This window comes from Brachycentrus maculatus, unplaced genomic scaffold (genome assembly GCF_059751285.1).
Source record: "Brachycentrus maculatus isolate JH-2025_06_01 unplaced genomic scaffold, ASM5975128v1 h1tg000065l, whole genome shotgun sequence".
Lineage (NCBI taxonomy): Eukaryota > Metazoa > Arthropoda > Insecta > Trichoptera > Brachycentridae > Brachycentrus > Brachycentrus maculatus.
In genome coordinates this window covers 2,538,543-2,561,064 of record NW_028280819.1, presented here as the reverse complement: position 1 = coordinate 2,561,064, position 22,522 = coordinate 2,538,543, and the positions used below count along the sequence as shown (strand labels likewise).

Sequence of the window (22,522 nt, the reverse complement as noted above, 5' to 3'; positions counted from 1 at the left end):
ATTTTTGTATTTGTGTATTTTCATAAAATTTGTGTATTTTTTATAAAAATTTGTGTATTAAAATTGTATTCATAAATGTATGCGAGAAGAACAAAGAGACGCAGTTCATCGTCTTTAATTTTGTTTACAATATTGTCCCCACTCCTTTAAAATCGCATATAAAGGGTGGAGGGCAAATTTCTGTGTGCTCAGATAAGATTAAAATTCAAACGTGTATACGTCGCGCTCGCGCTTTTCTATTGGCGTCGCTTTGTTCTTCTCGCCCTTATAAGTGTTTTGTAATTTTTGATCAATAAATAATCCGAATTTGCCAATCACCTCATAGAATCAAATCACGTCTTCAAAAAAGACACGGGAGTAAAAATAATAAACACTAATAATAAAGGGTTAAAACTAAATAATATGGAGATTTTTTATATTAGGAAAGCACTTAAAAATAATATTCCTCTAATTAACAACCAAATAAATTTTACATATAGTCCATTGTTTGATTCGACATCGATTAAACACGATTCGTCAATATCCAATTCGAACCCCCCCCCACTCCTCTCATCCTACAAGTATATAAGTAGATTCGATTCCTAGTTTAATTTTAATGTACGTTTAACCTCGGCTCGTAACGCATGTCTGTATTGAAAACTATAGTGCATGTTGGTCTTCGGGTCGACCAAAAATCGCATGTGTTAGACATTTTGTGTAGTTTTGAGTGTGTAAATGGTGCTATGGTGGTGAAGGGTAGTATTGTTTGCATGCTGTGTTAGTGATTGTCCTGACGAAGAGACGGGTACGTCTCGAAACCGGTAGACGTAAAAATCTCGGTGAGTGGTTATATACTAATTTTATTAACATTTTTGTAAAAAAATAAATAAATAAATGATTGTCTTCATTTGCGCGTTTCCGTCTTCCATATCATAAGTGTCCCAGTACCATTAGACGAAACGATGATATTATTTCTTCGTGTGAACTGCCACATATGGTGTCCTATTTCAATATACCGAAGTGAGGAGTCAATCACCCAGATAGCTTGACAAGCTGAATACGTCTGGGTGATGTGAATACGATAATGTATTTTTAAATAGGCGCTAGGGTGAGAATTACTTTCATAAATAAACCCCTTTCCTTTCAGTTTACTAGAGCTCGAAATGTTCGGCAAAACGATGTATGAATGGTGATATAAAGAAATAATTCAAGGCTGAGATAAGCATTATCGATTCATAATTATAATTGAAATGTAGCTTTGTTTTAAAATCACTATAAATAAAATAAAAGCGGTTTCGAAGCTAACTGGTAGACATTATATATACATATAAATATATATATATATATATATATATATATATATATATATATATATATATATATATATATATATATATATATATATATATAAGTATTTTTTTTTAATAAAACCCTTATTCGCACAATAATATTCGCCAATGGTGCATAGGGCACTGCTTCATATGAACACAGTGTTATCTTGATCGTTTACACATGAAGGAAAGGTAATCAGCCCTCCGCTTCAGGTACCAGTCCAAGGTAATATTGAATAAATATTACAGTGAAAAAATCACTCATATTTATTTGACCCCCCCTAGGAATCGAACCCGGGACCTCCAGCACGGTAGCTAAACACGCTGACCATTACACCACGGAGGCGGCAAATACATTATAATAAAGTTATAGTAAAATATTTAAAGTGATTTTAAAACAAAGTTACATTTTAATTATAAAATAAAGAATCACAAAGTTAGTGCTTCAAATATAAATTATATTATAGATACAATTTAAAAAAAAATGTGTCGAGATGGTTTGGGCTAGGAATCGAATGAGTGAAGAAAGGATAGTTAAACAAATTTATGAGGCGAATGTGGTTGATAATAGAAACTGGTACTAGAGGAAGACCGAGGAAAACTTGGCATGATCAAGTATTTCAACTCCTTGAAAGTGATTAGGTCAGGAGTCGGAATAATCGGCGTGTATGTATTACGAGATGCATTAATGTGGAAGAGGCGAAGATTGTTTGCAAAGGCAGATTGGTGTGGCGGTCAATTTTATCTGCCTACCCTTGCAGTGAAGCAGCGTGATGGTCAGTTCATTATTTTTATTTGTAGCCAATGTAGACTTAAAATTATGAAAGAAAATTTTAACATTTTCTTTCATTATTTTTAATTACGCGTTTTCACGGGAAGGTTTAGTTTAACAAACATTTTTCATAAAGAAGAATGTTCGACATTGATTTAATGAAGACAGAGTAATACGGCGCTCTATACTCTCTGCCTACCCTTGTGGGAAAGCGGCGCGATTGTTAGCGAGTTATATAATAAAATAACAACTAAGATATAGTTTTTTCCACGTGTATATGAGTGTCAGTGAGTTAGTCAGAGGTAGTAATGTATTAACTATTAGAAAATAGAGCGCGCAATGTATTTGAAATCGGTAGTAAGGGATGAAGAACACAGCGGTAATAATAATAATCACTGTCCCAGTTGGACAGCCGCCAAAACTGACTACGAAACCGCGACCCAACATTGGCAACCCCTCTTTGGCAGTGCGCGCGCATATCCACCCCTACGGTCGCGGCCCGTATAGCGGGGCTCGGAAAAACCCCATGTAAAACACAGAACCATCGCAAAAAGGGGAAACACAACTCCTTGGTAATAAGAGAAGAGGGGGGTAAGAAACTAATACCTTTTTCATACACGTCTTCGATGATTCGATTCAGCTGTTACCAAGGAGGCTCCACGCCCATCTTAACTCGTGTCAGAAATTGGAAACGCCCAGAGTCAAAAAGCTCAATTTTCTGATGAGGATTTTCACAATTGCACGGTGAAAACTTGTTCCTTTTCTGTAAGTGGTCGTATTTGAGAGGCACATCCGCGATGGGTCCGGTAATTGAACCTTTATATTGTTACATCGCGTAGAAGCCGGCAGTCGTTAGCGAACCGCCGCCGGGCGCGCTCCACCGTACGGTCGACCCGGATATCGAATCGCAAAAGTTCAATTCGTAAAATAAGTGCAATTTTTACGAGTTGCGACGGATTTCTGAGTGAAAATCAGTTACATTTTGAAAGAAACACGACACTTAGCCGTCAGGAAATCACAATTTACAGAGAAAACGGTTAATTGAGGGATAAATGTGAAAACCGGTACACGTGTTCAGAATTAATTATAGGTGTCAGTTTTCTGAGGTACCTAACCCCGATAAGGAATCTAAATGAATTTTATTTAACACTTCGCAGTGAAAGGGTTAATTATATATTGATTTCCATTAACACATCATTAAATGCGCTAAAATCAATATATTCTTAAATGAAACAAAAAAATTATGGTACAAGAAAGTCAATAAACGAGTTTTTTTTAAAGAGAAATATTTGTGTTTTTATAATTTACAAAAATACTTCAATTTCATACTATTTCTGTGAGCCTAAGCGGCTCATTATTAGAAATAGGTATCAAATTGTAGTAGAGTGGGTTCGAACACAGAAACTCTGACTCAAGAGTTCGCGACACTAACCACGGGACTACAACCCGACATTAAGTTATTAAAGCTCCAACGTAAATTCAGGAAAAATAAAATGTTACAGTATAAAGCAGGAATGTAAATCTAGCCTGACGACGCTTCCCGATATATCCACTTCGAGAAAGTTCATTAGGCGAGAGGGTATGAATAATAAACTTATTTGTTTTGTTTCCAAACACACCCTTACAGAGTTTAAATACGTATAAGGGTACGTTAAAAAAGGTCGGAAATTACGCATGTACCCACTCAGGTAATCAGGAAATATAGCCTAATCTGCGTAATTACACTCTTGTCACTCATGTGCGCCTGGAATCCAAACAGTCGTGCACTATAGGGGATCTTTTAAAACGCCCAACGTCCGACATATTACATATTCGACGTATCTTTTTGAAAAATCATCTTACCCCATTTTTTGAGCAAAGCAAACTCAACAGATGAAACAACTGTCACTTGCGCAATCATATTTATATCGATATAAATCCGAATGGGATTTGATTTTACTAATAAAAATTATTATAAAAAATAGTCACTTTATGGTGATATCAATATTTTTTATCTAGGTTTAACTTAGTTAAAACCGCTATTTAGAAATAGTGGCATTTACGAACTAAAACATCAAACAAATTAAAAATTGTTTTGAATTTTCGTACTGCGCCCTACAAAAATAAACATTACTTTGTTCCCGATTTCGGCCTGAAATAATATTTGTTTACGTTACATACCTATAAAATATGGAGCCGTTCTGGCTACCTTCCAAAGCAATAAAATCGATTTCGTCTGAGTAATTTTCGTATAGAATATTACACCCAATTCCACCACCGTATTGGTAAAAGTTCGTGGGATGACTGAAAAAACTTCTCCATTCGGGGTCGTTTTTTATCAAATTCTTCGTCCAAACGCACCAATAACGCCATATAATATAAGTTTGTAAAGGTTCTTCTTTCTTTCTCGAGGTAATCGGTGAGTAAAATACCGTTCGCATCCCCAAAATACGGTGGCCACAGCTTTACCTAAAAAATAACTAACCTTACTTAAATATAATTGTACAAATAATTGTCAATGTAGACACCGTTGGTATCCGAACCACAAACCTGTTGCATAGCCTTCTTCAAAACAACGATTAAGTTATGCACAATTTACGTTTTAAATAGGCAGGAGATTATTAAAGAATAATCACAATTCACAGTTATTGAAAATCGGGAATTATATATACTATACATTTTTTTAAATATAGGAAATATTATAGACGTTTTATTTATTTTTTAGATTTATATTTTGTGCTGATATTTCTTGGTGACACCGTATTTTACATAATAAAATAACTACTTATATTGTGGTTTCCACATATATTTTATTTGACCAATGACCTGTTTCCGTTACAACCGACATCATCGTTACAACGAAACTGTCACTGATCAAATAAAATATATGTGGAAAAAACTAATTGTTATTTTACTATTTAATATTCATTTTATAATACCTACAACTGTATCTGTCAATACAACTGTAGGTATTATCTATTATTATATATTACATGTGTATATATATATATATATATATATATATATATATATATATATATATATATATATATATATATATATATATATATATATATATATATATATACATATAGTCCGCCTACGTGGTGTAATGGTCAGCACGCTCGGCTACCGTTCTGGAGGTCCCGGGTTTGATTCCCAGGGGGGGGGTGAAATAAATATAAATGATTTTTTCACTGTAATATTTATTCAATATTACCCTGGAGCCTGCACTGACTGGTACCTGCAGCAGATGGCTGATCACCGCTTCAGGTACCAGTCCAGGGTAATATGATTTCAACTGAACACTGATTTCATGTGTAAACGATCAAGATAACACTGCGTTTATATGAAGCAGTGTCCTATGCACCATTGGGGTGCGGATAAGGGTTTTATTATATATATATATATATATATATATATATATATATATATATATATATATATATATATATATATATATATATATATATATATATATATACATATAGTCCGCCTACGTGGTGTAATGGTCAGCACGCTCGGCTACCGTTCTGGAGGTCCCGGGTTTGATTCCCAGGGGGGGGGTGAAATAAATATAAATGATTTTTTCACTGTAATATTTATTCAATATTACCCTGGAGCCTGCACTGACTGGTACCTGCAGCAGATGGCTGATCACCGCTTCAGGTACCAGTCCAGGGTAATATGATTTCAACTGAACACTGATTTCATGTGTAAACGATCAAGATAACACTGCGTTTATATGAAGCAGTGTCCTATGCACCATTGGGGTGCGGATAAGGGTTTTATTATATATATATATATATATATATATATATATATATATATATATATATATATATATATATATATATATATATACATATATATATATATATATATATATATATATATATATATATATATATATATATATATATATATATATATATATATATATATATATATATATATATATATATAAACATTGAGATGTTAGTTTACACATTCAAGCGGTCTTTCAACGTGAAAAGGAAATTCTCACCTCTGAAAACAAATATCATGAAACGGTTCAACTCATGAAAATCGCTACGATGAAATACTCCGTATGAGTTATGTGGGTTCACAAAAAGTAAAACCTCTCTGAGCGAGATGAAAAACCTCGAACCATCTTTCGTACCTATATACCTAAATCAAATCGAGATAAGGAGCCGGGGAAGAGTAACAAGTAACGGAGTCGGACGTATTCATGGCCGTTTGTGATTGATTTAAGGGCCAATCGCATTAGCAACGCAAACACAACGGGCTATCCGCTCCCTAACGGCGAGCGTAGACGGGCATAAATCAAGAACTCGGCGCGAAGCCTCTATTCAGAGACTCATCATATTCAGAGCCTGATAGATATGGGGTCGGGTTCAGGGGGGAATTAAATCGGTAGTGTAAAGGCAAAGGAGTATATGTGTCTCAGACCAAATTTTACAGGAGAGCAAAAACAAACTTGTGAAATTAAATAACTCATTTCTTTTATGTATTTTTATATGAACATATCTTAATTAAAGTAAATAGGTATTGCAACTACAGCTATATCCTTTTGCCAGATTATGTGATACACTATTTTAGACATTTTGTGAAACAAACTTAGAAAATGAGAATTTTTACAGATATACCCCTTTGCCATTACGATACCGAAATCGTGTTCACTAAGAACGCTTGCACACTACCCGGAATTACACGGAATTTACCGTCCGGCACGTCAGTTAGCGTTTTAATACGATAATTAGCTTGGATGGCTTGTGCTTTTGTCCATATTTTGTCGGATCGGTGCTCTTGATCGGTGCGTGAACACGTTGCGCGTAAATTTGACGAATCTGTAATTCGTCCCCGGAAAACTTCCATATAAAATGTACTGCACCAAAATTCAATGTAGCGAAGCCGGTCTCAGAATAACTAACATTTTTTTCAAAACTTTAAAATGACGTTACAATTCATTTTGAAACATAGAGAAGTCCAAAAGAAAATTTACGATTTTTTTTATCAAAAATTAAAAACCTATTTGAACTTGCTTTTTAATTCACTTTGTTTTCATTGTTAATAAATTTCTTTTTTCCAATAAATTCTCGCAGTTTGAAAATCATACTTTCATTTCTGTCGTGTCCTGTGGTAGGTAGGTACCTACCTATATTGTATTGATCACTGGCCGGAAGATCGGGTGCAGTGTAACAGTAATAACTAATATTAATTTTCTAATAAGAGTGGGTATAATAATAATAAAGTGATAAAATAAATTTAAAATGTGTCATATCCTATACATTCAGTGTAACGAATTTTCATTATAGCGAAATATTTTTTTTTGTCCCGTGAAGTTCGTAATACCGAGATTTACTTACATACTTACACGCCTAATACTTCAACATAAACTTGTTTATTATTTCATTGGGGCATCAAATATACAGTATGCTGTGCATGCAGGGGGGTAGGGTCGTGCATTGCAAGTAAGGGAGGGAGGTGGTCATAGTACGTCATCGCGAGAGAGCAGGAGAACATGAGGGCAGAGGGAGAGCGGGAAGAGTTACATAGGGAAGCTGCATTGCGGGCGTTGCGTCACAGTTTACCTGTGCCCTAGCTGGGCGGAAGTGCAATCACGTGACAGGCGCCGTGGCGTGATTGGGTAGACGCTCGACTGCGAAACTGGCGTCGCGGGTTCGATTCCCGCCAATTGCAAAATAAATTCAAGAAAGATTCATTTTCAATGGGTCTGGGTGTTTTTGATTGTATTTTTCACATTTAACTTCCCTATCCTATCTGCAGACAAGCCTCTAATAGAGGCTTTGCGGGTTATTCCTTGAAAAAAAAAATAATAACGGACGTTCGGACGGGGCTAATGGAACGCGATATTTTTTTTCAGTCGGGCAAATTGGGCACGTAAAAAAATAACTTTATTATAACCCAAAAAGGGGACGAGCGGAAAATTAACATTCAACGATGAAAAATTCTTATCTGAATTTTAAAATAACCAGTACTTATTACTATTACGATCACGCCGTTGCGCTGCAGGGGCAGGCAGAGAGTATATTATTCTGCCTTTATTTACATTCTAATAAGCTTCCTTTACATCCGTGCATCTCTACACATAACGCTCACTCCTTTCAACAACGTCATATATAAAAAAACTTGATTTTTCAAGAGATCGTTTTTAAAGTTTAAAAATGAAATAAAATGAATTTAAAATAAATATCAAACCACTTTTTGAACTTTTTACTGTGCAACAGATCATTTTAGGTAAAACCTGAATGTTTTTTTTCTCAATTTGAAAAATTTTTAGCACTTAAAAAAAAAAATTAAACAATATTTTTTCTTCAAAATTAAAAAAAAACACATTCTGCCAAGACCAATTGAAAATTATTTATATTATATTTTTTGAATTAATTTTGCGATTGGCGGGAATCGAACCCGCAACGCCAGTTTCGCAGTCGAGCGTCTACCCGACTACGCCACGGCGCCTGTCATAACTATAACTAGTAATTATCATTACTATTGACAATAGCTAGTAATTTAAAAAATATACATTTTTGAATATTTGAAGCTAATACTTTGTAAGATATTTCAACAAAATTACGACTTGAAACAACCCGGTTCTGGTGCGACGGTACAATACATGAGTTCGCGCCAAGAAAGTACTTAGAAAAAAGTTGTATGAAAAAGTACCTACTTCGAATAAAGGCAGGTACCTACCTACTCCAAATAAAGGACCCCTTTTACTTGCGCTTTTCCCGCCGGCACTGCCGGGGTGCCCCGTCTCGCTCGCACCCGCGCGCATAGGGGCGCGCGCGAGCGAGACGGAGACAGAAATGGAGGGAAATCTCTCCCCATCTCGGGTAAATGCACATATAACGGAGCACTAAACGACCGCGGCTTCGGAATGCTTAGGAGTTTAGCTCGCTCTTTTACGACGCCGAAATGGCGAATCTGCAATGTATTGTTGCCTAACTGCGAAAACAGAACGTATGTTACGCGAATTGTACTTTGATAATAACTAAAAAAAACTGGGGTGCATAACCTGCTAAATTCTAAAAGCCATATTCCTTTAGTTGGTTTAACATAAGGGCGCGTTTGTGAAGATTTCAAGTAGATCCATCGTCTGCTTTTCGAGTTTTACGAAAATGAACGCATGAAGCTGAATTTCGATATACAAGATATGCATTTTTTTTTAAATTTGGTAAAAGTCAAAATGCCATATAAGAGAAGCTAAGAGGAATAAAATTGAAAAAAAGGAAGTTTTAATAAGTAAATTATAAAACGCCCTTACGGTGTTTTTTTTTTAAGAAAATGGCGCTATATACATAAATTGGCTATATTTATTAATAACAATTTTTTCATGCGTGAAGGCTGCTAAAATGTCGACACAGTGAAGTTTATAAATACTTGTATATACACATATGGATGAATTTCATATCAATTTCTAAATGAATCGACATTACGATGAACACATTCATTTATTAGTTCGGTAGTCACTTTGCGGTAGTATAAATCCATTTTGAATTCAAAATTCATTTGGTAAATACCACTATTTCTTGAAATACGAGTTTATTTGCTAGATCTACACTAAATATTTTGTACTCATTTTTATGTTTCTGTGGTTAACTATATTTGGCTTGTTTAATTTTTCTCTTTTAATGTTTTGTTTTACATATCGGTCACTCCTTTCAACAACGCCATATATAAAAAAAAACTTGATTTTTCAGGAGATCGTTTTTAAAGTTTAAGAATATAATGAAATGTATTAAAAATAAATATCAAGCCACTTATTGAACTTTTCACTGTGCAACAGATCTTTTTAGGTAACACCTGAAGGTTTCTTCTCCATTTGAAAAATATTTAGTATATTTAAAAAAATAATTAAACAATACCTTTTCTTCAAAATGCAAAAACAACATTTTCTGCACTGTAGTGGGTAAATATTAAGTTAAAAATATGCCGCTTTTGCTGGGATATAGTACATTTCCTGGGCATTTCGAAAACATGCATAACTGAAAATTTACGATTTTTGATATATGACGTTGTTGAAAGGAGTGAGCGATATGTTGCTGTTGTTAACCTAATAAAAATAAAAATGAATAAAAATCAAATATTGTGACATATGTTTTGATGCATCCCGCCCCATATACAATGTTTGAAAATGATTCGGAATGCATCAAAACACGTATCAAAAAAGATAAGTAAAGATATTTTTCAATATTTAATTTTTATGATCTTTTTAGGGTAATTTTAAGGGCCTTACCTTGGCGTTAGTTTTGAATTATTAAGAATATTATATTACAAAGCTCATAAAATATTTTTGTTCGCAGACATATTAACAAAGCGTGTAGAGTGAAAGCATTCATTATTCTTAATTTCATTTGAAAATCCTGTATCATAAATAAAAAATTAAATGTTAACGTAAAATTGTTAGAGAATTCTCGCGTAAAAAAGAAATTTTACATTGAATAATACCAGTTCTTGACGCAAATTGAGGGTCTAATCTTTCCCTTTGAGTTGGTAAACGTAATTTTATGTATTTATTCCACGAAGTGTTTTGGGGCTATGAATGCATTAAGAAGGACTACAAACTTAAAATGAAAAATAAATATTTTACTCGGTAAATGCCAAGTCTTAAACAATAAGCTTTACTTGGTAAATACCAATATTTCTTAAAATATATTATGGTGTTTAAAAAATGATACGTAATGCATCAAAACAAATGTCATGTTAGATTTTAAGAAATAGTGGTAGTTACCAGTTGAAAATTAAATTAAAAATGAAGACATATTACCACAGAGTGACTGTCGAATCAATTGATGCAATAAAATTTATAATAAAATAAAAACGTAAAAAAAAGTGTTTATTCTTTTTACAGTTATTTATAGTAGTAGGTCCGTTAGTGAAATTTATACAAGGTAATCTAATTTATGCTAAATAAATAAATTTAAGAAAGGTGTATTGTTGTGATGGTTAGGGTATGTGAATCGAATTAGTGAAGAAAAAACAGTAAAACAAATTTATGAGGCGAATATGGTTGGCAAGAGAAGCAGAGGAAAACCTAGGAAAACTTGTCATGATCAAGTATTTAAAAAACATTAAATTAATCAAATCAGGAGTCTGAATAATTGGCGGGTATATGTGCGGAGATGCATGTATGTGGAAGGGACGAATATTGTATGCAAATATAGCAATCTATACGAATATTGTATGCAAATATATTTAACATTGGAAGGGACAAGGTGGAAAGTGAATTAATTAAAGTCCAGGTGTAATTATCACATTGAAAAACCTTAAAACATAAATTATTTTTGTATCTCCTGTATCTTATGTTTATAATCTAATCATTAAAAAAAATATATATAAACTTTGTATTACCATGTTAGTATTCGGCTCAACACAGGCCATGCCTAAAGAGCCGTAATACGTATAATAAATGTGTATATGAAATGAATATGTATATTGAATGTATCTATGTATTATGAAAATAAATAAAAAATTATAAAAAAAAAACTATAACACCACACCAATGTGTAGCGTTCTATTGTCTCTGCCTATCCCTGCGGGAAGCGGCGTGGTCGTTAGTGAGATAGTTGGTTAAAATATATCGTTCGTAATGATAAAATAAATATCTACGAAAATACAAAGATTCGATGCCATTCAGTATGAAGTTTTAGAAAAAAAACAAACAAACCCATTATTTCGTGAAAATGTTTCAGTAATTGAAAAAAGTTAACCGGGTAGTAAAAGTGGTTTTATGGAGTGGTTCGGAAGCACAGAAGCTAATCAACGTCGACGAGGTAATTAACGACGCCATTTTGGGCCCATCAGACAACGTGGGCGGGGGCGGGGATTGTTTTCCCGATATATTATTACTACCGGCTGGGGGATGGTTCCCGTCTGGCTAGGGGGGTCGTTGCTTCTCCACAAAGTCAGCTGTTTGTGTGACGTAGAACGGAAAAACCGATTTGCTGGCGGAAATCGTCCGTATACGTAAACATTTACTTTTCACATATCGCTCACTCCTTTCAAGAACGTCATAAATAAAAAAAAAAAGATTTTTCAGAAGATCGTTTCTAAAGTTTAAAAATGTAATAAAATGTACTAAAAACAAATATCAAGCCACTTATTAAACTTTTTGCTGTGCAACAGATCTTTTTAGGTAAAACCTGAATGTTTTTTCTCCATTTAATTTTTTTTAGTATATTTAAAAAAAATATTAAACAATACCCTTTCTTCAAAATGCAAAAACAAAATTTTCTGCCATGTAGCTGGTAAATGTTAAGTTTAAAATATGCCTCTTTTGCTGGGATATAGTACATTTTATGGGCATTCCGAAAACATGTACAACTGAAAATTTACGATTTTTGATTTATGACGTTCTTGAAAGGAGTGAGCGATATATAAAGTGCGCCTAAATTCACAATATTTTGTGCGTGTTCAATTTTTTTTTCACAAATTCCGGATTGAAAATCTGAAAAGCAGAAGCAATTTTAAAACTGAAAAAATGTATTCAAATAGTAACGCTCTCCTTATCATTCATCGTTCACTTTGTGTATTACCACTTTAGTTACACAAAGTGAACGATGAATAATAAGGGGAGTGTTATATTACCATACCACAAAGTTAAAAATGCTTTCAATATACAAAATATGTTAAAATAGACTTTAATATTGATTTGCAGGCCCAAAACGCGATAAAGGAGATTAAATAATTATTATAACTTGATGAGAATGATCGGATTATTTGTGTATTGAAGTGATATTTGCCTCGTATAACTCATTACTTGTGTAACAAAGTGAAATAAGCCCTCGAATATCTCATTACCTGTGTAACAAAGTGAAACTAGCCTTCGAATAACTTCATCAGAATATTCTCATTACTTGTGTAACAAAGTGAAATTTGCCCTCTAGTAAACTCGATCAGAATATTCTCACTGTTTGTGTAATAAAGTGAAATTCGCCCTCGAGTAAACTTGATCATAATATTCTCATTGCTTGTGTAATGAAGTGAAATTCACCCTCGAGTTATGGTGCTGTGACTTCGATGATCGAAATTTCCGGACAGAAGTGAATCGACCACCAACTTTGCCATGTCCGACAGCGAGGGTAGCAACTCCTCCGGGTCGTCGGGCAGCTCGGGCTCGAGCCCGACGGGGGCCGAGGTGGAGGGCGAGTGCCCGATCGGGGAGAGCTGGCTGGCCGACGCCCTGGCGCAGTACCACGCGGTCCGCGAGGTGCGGCTGCGGCAGACGGACGTCAGGCCGGGCTGCGGGGCCGGCCAGGCGGCGCTGAGCGACATTTTGGCCGTAAGCGTGAGGTGAGACGACCCCAACTGCTTTTGGTCATGAAGTTTGACCGTAAGCAGGAGGTGAGATGACCTAATTACTTTTGTTCATGAAGGTTGACCGCAAGCAGGAGGTGAGATGACCTAACTGCTTTTGTTCATGAAGGTTGACCGTAAGCAGGAGGTGAGATGGCCCCAACTACTTTTGGTCATCAAAATCATTCTGGGTATAAATTTAGCCTCTAAATTCTTTCCAGCAGTGCTTACCTTGGCCTTTGATAGTACTTAGATATAATTTATCCCCAGTGTTTTTTTTACTCTTGAATATATTAGATTACTACCTTTCATATAAACCCGATTTCAACTTTTTCTACTCGATTAAATATTTTTTTGCACTGTGAACTAGTAAGACGCATTCAAAATGTGGCTACATCGTAGAATGTTACTCATTCCATGGATCGATATGGTCAGCAACGCGAATGTGCTCCAAAGAGTAAGAGTAGGAAGACAGTTGCTAACTAATATCGAAGTCCGGAAGATGTCTTATCTGGGGCATGTGCGTAGAGGAGAGAAGTACGAGCTATTAGAAGTATGAGCACAGAATCATAAAAGGCAAAATAGAGGGTCGACGAGGTTTGGGCAGAAGACAGATCTCCTGGCTCCGGAATATACGAGATTGGATGGAGATGAGAACCGTTTTAGAGCTACATTTAAATGCATCTGTGACGTACCTAACGAGCAAACAAACCTGTCAAACACAATGTTGAAGAAGTGTGCGGAGTGGATTTTTTAATATAAAATGTAACCGTCCATGTTTAGTTTTCTCATATAAACGAAACTGTATTTTCGTTTATTGGCATCTCCAAAACATTATTATTCGGATGGAAGATGGAGGAAGACGTTTTGGTGGTTTAAAGATATATCGATACCAGCTACGATCACTTGTTGCTTTTTAGGTACACACTCGGCGAAGAGGCGAACGGCGAAGAAGGAAATGCTAGATCGTTGCGACTGGTCGTGAAGCTGCCACCGCGAGATCCGTTCAGCAGATATTTTGTAGCCGAAGCGCAATTCGATCTGAGAGAGATCAAATTCTACACCGAGGTTAGTATTTTAACTGGTAATACATACTCTAATGTGTGGTTGACGGTTTTGTAATTCGATTATCATGGAACGGTGTACCGCAGGGAAGCCCAAATGATCGGCGGTTTGATCAATTGGTTTTTCCGTCACAGACAGATACAGTTTTGAAGGCAGGAACAAATCGGAGAGCATAAATTAATTTATGTTTTAAACTAGATGCACCCGGCCAAGCGTTGCTCGGCTGTCCAAATTTAAAACACAGTAAGGGACATTTTTTTGTAGTATGTTTTTTTTGCATTTTTGGACTAAGTAGAATCAACTTAGTCCGAAAATGCAAAAAAAAAGTCCCTTACTGTGTTTTGAGTTTGGACAGCCGTGCTGTAGCTCAGTCTGGTCAAATGGAAAATAAAGAAAATAGAAAAGCGCACATTTCTAATATGTTTCATTTTAAAATGCTTGAGAAGCAGTGAAAATATTAAAAAATCAATGAAACGACAATGCAATCTAAAACATTGAAAATGACAAGTTACAGCAGCTGACAAGAAGTACGCTGCCCCCATGAGCAATGGTTAGTATTGCGTATATTGCTGTAGCGTTCAACAGATGGCACTGCCATTGCGGTTAAAAACATTTTTTTTTTCAAACTGGCCTACTCCGGGGAAATATAAAGATTCGTGTATCCAATCATATAAAGATGGCTGACGTAGTTAAATCAAAAATACAATAGAGGTGGGGAATTATGAATTTATTGTATAGCTCAATAGGTAGAGCAGCGGACGCGACAACCGAAGATAGAGGGTTATATGAGAGTCCCGGATATTCAATTGTTGTAATCATTTTATCCGTTGGTAAAAACACGAAAAAGTATGTTTTTTCAAAAGGAAAAAATTCAAATAATAGTTTAAGTAATGTATGCAAAAGTGGACGATTTTATGACGGAATTCGAGAGTGTTCGAAAACATCAAATTAACGGCAAAATTGGACAAAAATATCCCCCAAACACGAAACGTTGCATGTTTGGAGTAATACGATGTGTAAACTTGCTACGAAAACAGGAAAAAAATAAAAAATAAAACGAGGAAATGCACAAAGGGGCAACAGCGTTTATTTATTGTTCGAAATGATTTTATTTCCCGGCAACAATAGCGTCTAACATTAGTGACGCTTCGCGGTTTGCGATACAAAAACACGTGCCCGAAGAGACCGCAAATCGCCACTGTAATTTGTCCGGTTATTACAAATCGTCAACACAACAAAAAGAGGCAGAACGATACAAATTGAGGGCAACGACCATCTGTGCAACAGTCTTTCTCAAAGTGGGCGATGTCGCCCCCTTGTGAGCGCTATAGAGGACACAAAAGGCCTGAAAAGACGGAAGAAAGTGCCGAAAAGTACTGAATAAATAATAAACTCCCCATTTACACGGTACACGTGTTCCACGCGATACCGTGTAAAAAAAGTATACTAAAATATCATAAAATTTAAAAAAAATATGGTGGACAGTTTCCCCTACATAAAAAAAATTTAGAACATAACAAAATAAAATAATTAATTATAGTTTTACATAGTAAATACCTAATAAGTAAGTAATTAGTAATAGTGGTATTTACTAAGTAAAACATTAATTAAAAATGGATAGATTTTACCACAAAGTGACCGCCGAATCAATTGATGAAAAAATAAAATAAATATTTAGAAAAATACTTTTTGAGTATTTTTCAATAAAAAGGAAAAAAAATCAAACATTAATTTTGCAATGCGTAAGAGTAATTTGAAAATTCCTATATCCCTTGCATGTACTTACTACTCAGTAGTATGCCTGAAAAGTATGCGGAAAAGAAGCTGGGTGAATAATGTTTTGTACCTTTAATTTCTGATTAAAAAATCAAAGGAAAACATAATTCAACTAACCCCTCTTTTCACACTCTTCCTCTGGATATAGCATACTGAGAAGTAAGCTCATATATCACTTACTCCTTTTAACAACGTCATATATATAAAAAACTTGATTTTTCAGGAGATCGTTTTTAAAGTTTAAAAATAAAATAAAATGAATTAAAAATAAATATCAAGCCACTTATTGAACTTTTTACTGTGCAGCAGATCTTTTTAGGTAAAACCTGAATGTTTTTTCTCCATTTGAAAAATATTATGTATATTTTTTAAAAAATAATTAAACAATACCCTTTCTTCAAAATGCAAAACAACACTTTCTGCCCTGTAGCGGGTAAATATTAAGTTAAAAATATTCCGCTTTTGCTGGGATAAAGTACATTTTCTGGGCATTCCGAAAACATGCACAACTGAAAATGTACGATTTTTGATATATGACGTTCATGAAAGGAGTAAGCGATATGCGATGGATGTAGGAAATTCCAAATTACGCAATGTAATTTTTTTCTCTCCTTTTTTGCGCCGTATTATTTCGAAAACGTACGCAAAGAGCATTTAGTGTATTATTCCTTCCCTTTTTTCTACGAGGGGAAATTCTATCGATTTTCTTTTCCCCGTAGACGAGAAATTTTGATAGGTGGGCGCCAGACTGAAAAAGTTTGGGAGCCTGTGATCCGCAACTTAGCGGTGACCAGTGATGATGAACGTATTTGGTTTCGGGTGGATAAAAATATTGTTTAATTGACATGTTAATTAGACCTGCTGGATGATACATGGTTTCATTAGATATTCCCATTTAGTTCTCGCTATGGCTCTAGCGAAGGCAGGATAGAATGAGGCATGAATTATCTGGGACATTTAGACTACTATTTCAACTAACCAAAATTTTAATCAAGATGGACGGACGCCTTATACTCAGAATCCCGACGTGACTGTTATTAAGACTCCTCTTTCTTCTGGTGCACAGGGCACTGCATCGTATCGACGTAGTTAGTCTTATACATTGATTGTTAAATGCATTAAAACGAGGCATTTCCATATTTGTATATACATATTTAGATTGGCAGCGACAGGGACATTGAAAGCTATTGTGAATACACAGTAAAAGCGTGATACAAATTCCTTCGATATTTTCTTATAATTTTCGATATTTAGTTCATAAAAAATTGATTTGCAAGAGCCTAGAAGCTTCTGTATCGGATTCGGCAGTGCGATTGTGAGGTTTCAAAAGTAAGGTTAGATCAGTCCTGCGCTTCAGGTACCATTTTAGAGTGATGTTAAGTAAACATTACAGTAAAAAAATACTAAAATTTATTTTGACCGATCCTGGAAATCGAACACTGGACGTCTAATAGGGTAGTCAAACGCGCTAACTACTACATTACGAAGGCGGACAGTTATAATGTTAGTACATAACCACTCTACGAGATTTTCGTTTGCCGGTTTCGAGACGTGCCCGTCTCTTCGTCAGGACAAAAGAGTAAAAATGAAAAATTACAAAGTAAATGCTTTTTTAAACATTAATAATGATTATAAAGTTAGCTTCACATACAGTGTTTGAAAATGATGCGGAATGCATCGAAACACGTGTCACGTTTCCTAGTGATCAATATTAGTTAATTTGTGAGTTGCTCTACAGAGATCTAAAGGTGCCATATATTCCAGGTGGTGCCGGATCTGGAAGGGGTGCAATGCCTGGACAAGGAGAGGCCGGTGGTGCTGCCGGTGCCCAAGTGCTACCACGCCCACTACGGGAGGGGAGAGGACAACGAGGCGCTGGAGAGGCCGGAGAGCGCTCTCATCCTGGAGGACATAAGGCCGCTGGGCTACCGCACGGCGAGCTTCTCAGACGGACTCACCTTGCAACAGGTGATTGGCAACAGACAATTGACTATAGTCACTTCTTCTTCTCTAGCCTTGTGTTATCTACTGCTGGATATAGGCCTCATCCGTATCTTTCTTTTTCTTCCATTTCCTTTAATCGGTTGCTGTTTGCAGCCAGCCAAGTTCATACCCCCTCCCAGCAGCTATGTCATCGAACCATCTTTTTTAAGGGTCTTTCGACGGGTCATTTATTCTCCCAAGGTTGCCATATAACAAAAAAATTGGGTCCATCTTGTGGGGTCCTGTCTTGCAATATATCTCGTCCATTGCCACTTGAGTCTTGCCACGCGATCCATGATATCCTCTCTTTTGGTTCTATTCCGATTATTCCAACTCCTGACTTGACCATGTCCAAGTATTTGAAATACTTTATCATCATCAAGTAATTGTTCAATTAAGATAATAAAGAAAACGTAATACATACTTGCTTAAATGATCGGCATTTCGGAAGTCATGCTTGGACTATCTCAAAGAAGATAAAGTTTTTCAAAAAGTAAAATTATCCTTTTTAGATTAAAATAACAGGTAGCCTTTTTCCTATTTATTTCCTGAATAACCTATTTCCTTGATGACAAACATTTAATGGGTAAATATTATAATAGATATTACCGTAGTTCCTACATGCGTCAAGAAGTTGAATCGTACTATCCATAATGACATTTCAAAAACACAAAAAGAGACTACTCATTTTGATAAAGAAACTAATTAGCCAGTCACGACAGTCAATTTATATCGCTTAAAATACACATGGGTATAATTACAAAGTCATTCCTCAAAAAGCTAGTTGGTCACACTAATCAAAGAGTTGATGTTACTAATCATATTTGGTGTATATGATTCTAGGCCGAAGCAGCAATGGACGCAGTAGCGAGAGTTCACGCCCTGTCGCTGGTACTGAGTTCAACGACTACAATTCCTCTGGGATCTCGGTACCCGTTCCTATTCCAGAGCGAACGAGCGTCAGACAGCTACCAACAGCTGCTGGAAAGGGGACTGCCGCAGTTGGCAAGGTTCCTGCAGGACCGTCCTGGTATGACTAGAACACATTCTGAGAATTCTCTTTGCGTATTTTATGCCAATTTGAATGCCATGGTGGACCGCTAAAGACCATTCAATAATTTATTTATTTATTTTAACTTCATGTACAGAAAAGAAATTAATACATTGGCGGGCTTATTGCTAAAAAGCAACTTTTCAACAATTGATGGTCAGATGCAAAAGATGTCCAATGGACAAGCTTTGAGATTTGATATCATATAAGATAAAAATAGTGAAGGACATTGGTACCATAAGCCGAGCTAGGGCACAAAATGCGGAACCCTCTTCTAGTGGAACGGACGGCCTGTTGACAACAGTCAACAGTCCGGCTTCTTCTGAGGAGTTTTACATGTTTTTTCTCCCAGCAATGAGCAAATGCTGACAAGTTCCTGATTGGCACACACTAGTTTATCGTTCGTGTTCCCAACACAGATTAAAATAAAACATGTTCTTAGCTAGAATAAACAAAAATCCACCAATTGATCTATAAACCTTGTAAATATAAGCAAGGTAATTAATAAATGCAACTCCTATCTAAAAAAAAGCTTCAAGATGGCTTATGGTGACCCTCCAATGAAGGACCATGGAAAAAGAAGATCTCGAATTGTCATATAATTTCGGGAATAAAAAAATAGACCCATAATATTTTGAGATGAGAATTTTCAAATAGCTTGTATTTCAGGTCTAGCAAATGTCCAATCTTCGCTGGAGGCACTGAGGCCCAAGACTCGGAAGCTGATTGAGGCCCTGCTGCGACCGGCCCCTCCCATGGCGGTCATCACCCATACCGACTTCTGGTGCAACAACCTCATGTTCAGGGAGAAGGACGGCGAACACGACTGCTGCATATTGGACTGGCAAATGGTCACACTGAGCAGGTGAATGCAACAGTTGAATGCATCATAATTACTCAGGGCTTTTAGTAGTATTTTGTAGTTGTAATATACGGATGCTAACTTTACACGAGCCACTTCAAAATCTGATGAAGTTTTTTTTTTACTTTATCAGATATCTAATTATTGCCAATTCTGTTTGCCATAATATGTGTAATTCATCTTCTTCTGCGTCACCGCGGAGGATCGGCTGTATTTTAAGCCACCTCTTCTCTCGACACAACTACGTTTGCATCGCTCCAACCACGAATGGACCTGTGGCGATCTTAATTTGGTCTCATCTATCTAGTAGGGAACCTCTTTCTCTACTACCTTCGACCCCTCCCATGACCATTAACTTATCAAGACTGTAATTGCTTCTTTTGGCAATCTGACTGAAAAACTGAAGGACTCTCTTCAAATAGAAGTAGGATACTCTGTTATCTATTACATATTTAGCATCTTCTCGAAGTCCAGGGAATTTGGAGCATACGTCTCCGGTCTTGATTTGGCCAGTCTATCTAGTAAGTACGTTCTTCTTCTTCTATTAATTTCGACCACTCCAATAACCATTAACTTTTCAAGGCTATTATCGTTTCTTTTGACGATGTAACTGAAGGGAACTTTTCAAACAGAAAGAGGAGAGTCTGCTATCTTTTATATAACACATTAAGCGTCTTCTCAAGATCTCAGCATATTGAGAAGGTATCGATTCTATCTTTCAGACTTCTATATAGTCTTTGTGTAATTGAGGTACTTAAATATTTTAGAAGTGGTTAGAATCCCTTGTTTAAAATCCCACTTTTCATTTTAGGCCCACAAACGATCTGGCTCTGTTGCTAGTATCTTCAGTCAGCGGAGAAATTCGCAGAAAGCACGAATACCCGTTGCTCGACTACTACTTCTCGCGGGTGTCCAGCGCCTGTCGGTCTCTCGGCGAGAACATCGAGGACCTGGGCTGGTCCAAGGCCGCGCTGAGGAAGGAGTACAGGAGGTCCAGCCTGCTGGCGCTCCTGCTCTGCCTGGGCAGTGTGGACGTGGCCCTGGGAGACGGGAAGGCCGAGACGCGCCTGGAGGAAGCCCTGAAGGACGCCATGGATCAGGGATTGCTCGCCGAAGAGTTTATCGACGAGCAACTGGCGTAGATCGATGAATTATAAATTTAACTTAGAAATTATAACAAATATATATCCATTGCCAAATAATAAAGTCCACTAACCTACGATGATTGATTGAAAAATAAAGCAATTAAATAAAAAATCTATTTGTAATTTTTTTCATAAAATGAAATGATATCTTATTTGATATATTGATTCAATAACTAATATACGTACAGCAATTAAATACGAAATTGAGAATAAATTCATTGATCAATTAATATTGCTTGTGTCTTCAGTTTAAATTATGCGCTTGAGTGTAACTGAGCCTTCAACATAGTATACGATTTAGAAATTAATAGGACACATTTATAAAATATTATTAATCTTTTGTTTACTAATAGAGAAGATATTTAAAAGAAATTAAAATACAGACAACATAAAAGCTTATTTTTCATTGATCAACGGTGATTTAAAAATAATTGGGAGAGTGAAATTGTGTATTAATAAAAGTAATTAAATCTACCCGCACTTTGATTTACCACAAAAGATGTTCATGAAAAATAAAAACAATAAAAACATGTGTATTAATTTTTCTTTGACTGCCAACATTTTGAGTAATCGATTGAAAAAAAATACTACAAACCATATGAAATCATCACAAAAAAAACTTCAACTGTTATTTCAATGATCATAATCGTCTTCTTCTTCTTCTTTTTCTAGATCCTAAGGATCTGTTTATGCCTCCGCTTGTAGCTCTTGGGATTTTGACTCCCAGCTGTCTTTCCACCTTTTTGGAGGTCTGCTTGGCGTTCTGCGTCCTTCAGGGATTCCTGAAGGGCGAAACGTGGAAGTCTGTCATCTGACATTCTGTTTACATGATCATTCCAGTATCACCTTCTTGGTCGTCCCCACCTCACAATATCCTCCGTCTTACACATGCTCCAGATGTCGGTATTTCTTACTCGGTCTCGCAATATGTTTCCGGTTATGGATCGGAGAGTCTTCATCTCGGAAGTTCAAAGTCGAGATTTTGTTCTAGAAGTATCTGCTCTTGCCTCAATCCCATAAGTGGCTATTGGTCGAACACATGTTTTGTATATTTTCATTTTACTTTCTGTTCTCATGTGTTTGTTCCTCTAATATAATATATGTATGTATATAAATTTACAGATATGATTAAAAAAATTTCAGATAAAATTTATGTAATTAAAGAAATAAATTTAATCGCAGAACAAACTAATGTCATTATTTTATAATTATCATTTGAAGCACAAATAATACCGTTAGATGAATAATTTTTCCCTTAAT

General features: G+C 35.8%; 2 protein-coding genes across 8 annotated transcripts in view; one reads left to right on the top strand and one right to left on the bottom strand.

Annotated features, from left to right (window-relative positions):
* The window catches only part of LOC148311446 (uncharacterized), a 143,626-nt gene that overhangs the window by 25,470 nt on the left and 95,634 nt on the right, over positions 1–22,522 (bottom strand). The gene's annotated exons all lie outside the window — the stretch shown is intronic.
* LOC148311447 (uncharacterized) lies at positions 204–22,369 on the top strand. Of its 7 annotated transcripts, none has more exons than XM_088256751.1 (7): positions 204–278; positions 12,743–13,377; positions 14,301–14,448; positions 17,986–18,189; positions 19,048–19,234; positions 19,925–20,120; positions 20,929–22,369. In XM_088256751.1, exons 2-7 carry the CDS (start codon positions 13,151–13,153, stop codon positions 21,257–21,259), a joined length of 1,293 nt encoding a protein of 430 aa, XP_088112877.1. In that variant the 5' UTR covers positions 204–278; positions 12,743–13,150; the 3' UTR covers positions 21,260–22,369. The 7 variants fall into 7 exon arrangements, with proteins under 7 accessions (XP_088112877.1, XP_088112878.1, XP_088112879.1 ...); XM_088256752.1 differs by lacking the exon at positions 204–278 and adding an exon at positions 289–818; XM_088256753.1 differs by lacking the exon at positions 204–278 and adding an exon at positions 2,930–3,056.